This window comes from Nematolebias whitei, chromosome 1 (assembly GCF_014905685.2).
Source record: "Nematolebias whitei isolate Nwh7 chromosome 1, NemWhi1, whole genome shotgun sequence".
Classification (NCBI taxonomy): domain Eukaryota; kingdom Metazoa; phylum Chordata; class Actinopteri; order Cyprinodontiformes; family Rivulidae; genus Nematolebias; species Nematolebias whitei.
The window spans coordinates 48370646-48372002 of record NC_056498.1 but is presented as its reverse complement, the minus strand read 5'-3'; the positions used below and the strand labels follow the sequence as shown (position 1 = coordinate 48372002).

Sequence of the window (1357 nt, the reverse complement as noted above, 5' to 3'; positions counted from 1 at the left end):
ATCTTAGTTTATATCTTAGATCCTTATTTACTGTTTCTTTTTACACTTTATATTTTTGCTATTGCTGGATGTAACTGGGACCCTGTGTACACAGTTTCGTTCCACCTCATGCACGACATGCGATGCAAATGACAATAAAGAAGCTTGAATACTTGAATCCTTGAATATTAATTAAGTATTCACCAAGTTTTAGATATTTAGCCAGTAAGTATCAGATATCCAGTAGGTAACAGGTTTAATTGGTATACCTATGAGGTACATACTTGGTACACACCCAGTAAGTACCAGATACATACCGAGTAAGCCTGGAACATAGCTGGTCACTAATGGTGCATACCCTTGAAAGTACCAGGCACATACCCTGTAAGTATTATGTATGTATCTGGTAAGTTCTAGGTACAAATATAAGTACCTGGTCCTTATTCTGTAAGGAAAGTACAAGGTAGGTACTCAGTAAGTACCACATAAAACTCTGGTACATGCCCAGTAAGTATCAAGTACAAACAGTACTCAGTATGTACATAGTAAGTACTAGGTATCAACACTGTGTGTATCAGGTATGAACGAAGTATCTGTTTGACATTAATTATCGGGGGTGGGGGGAGAGTAATTTTTTAATTTTTTTTATTTTACCTTCTCTTTGATCCACGCCTCCAGCTTGTCCACTTTTGTGTTGAACTCTTGCGGGCTCCTGGCTCCGCCCAGAACACGCGTCTGGCTGGCCGCCGTCTGTTTGAGGGTCTGCCACTGGTCCCGGAGCTGGAAGAGCTGCTTCCTCACCAGGTCAGACGTGGGGTTGAGTCTGCACACCAACTGCTCGCCCGTCTTTACAAACACAAGACAATGTTTGAGCTGCGGCACACGGTTCAGCAAGACCAGTAAAACGGACCAGCTGAGAGTTACGGAGGGTTAGCGGTGACTAGCGTTAGATCTCCAAACATTTCTTTGGGGTTTCTTCCGTATGTCTACCGTTGCATGTTTTGTGATCTGACAGATTTTTGGCCACGAACACCAGGACTGATGTTGCATTGAGACCATCGTACGCGAATCATTTTGTTACCTGGTTGAGCTGAATCAAGGTGTTCTCAAAGTCCTTCAGGTCTCTCTGAAGCGTCTGTAAAGCTTCCTCCCAGTCCTGCTGGGGACAGTACTGAATACTCCACCCATCCTTCAGGTCTTGCAGTTTGCTTTTGATCCATGCTTCTGCCTAAAACACGAACGAACGCACGGATGAAACTTTCTGATTTCACAACAGGTCGTGAAGTTTTGTTTGAAAAAAGGCGTCAATGTTTGCCCAGGTCTGTGTGTCATTGTTTGTAGTGTTAGCAAAATATCTCAAGAACCATTGATAGAATTT

At 43.0% G+C, this 1357-nt stretch overlaps 1 protein-coding gene across 1 annotated transcript in view; it reads right to left on the bottom strand.

Moving 5' to 3' along the window:
- LOC119423488 (spectrin alpha chain, non-erythrocytic 1) overlaps nucleotides 1–1357 on the bottom strand; it is a gene marked incomplete in the record, with an annotated part of 64843 nt that overhangs the window by 22950 nt on the left and 40536 nt on the right. Inside the window, 2 exon segments of the mRNA XM_037690921.1 lie at nucleotides 634–825; nucleotides 1061–1207. Of these exon segments, the coding sequence (XP_037546849.1) occupies nucleotides 634–825; nucleotides 1061–1207 (339 nt within the window).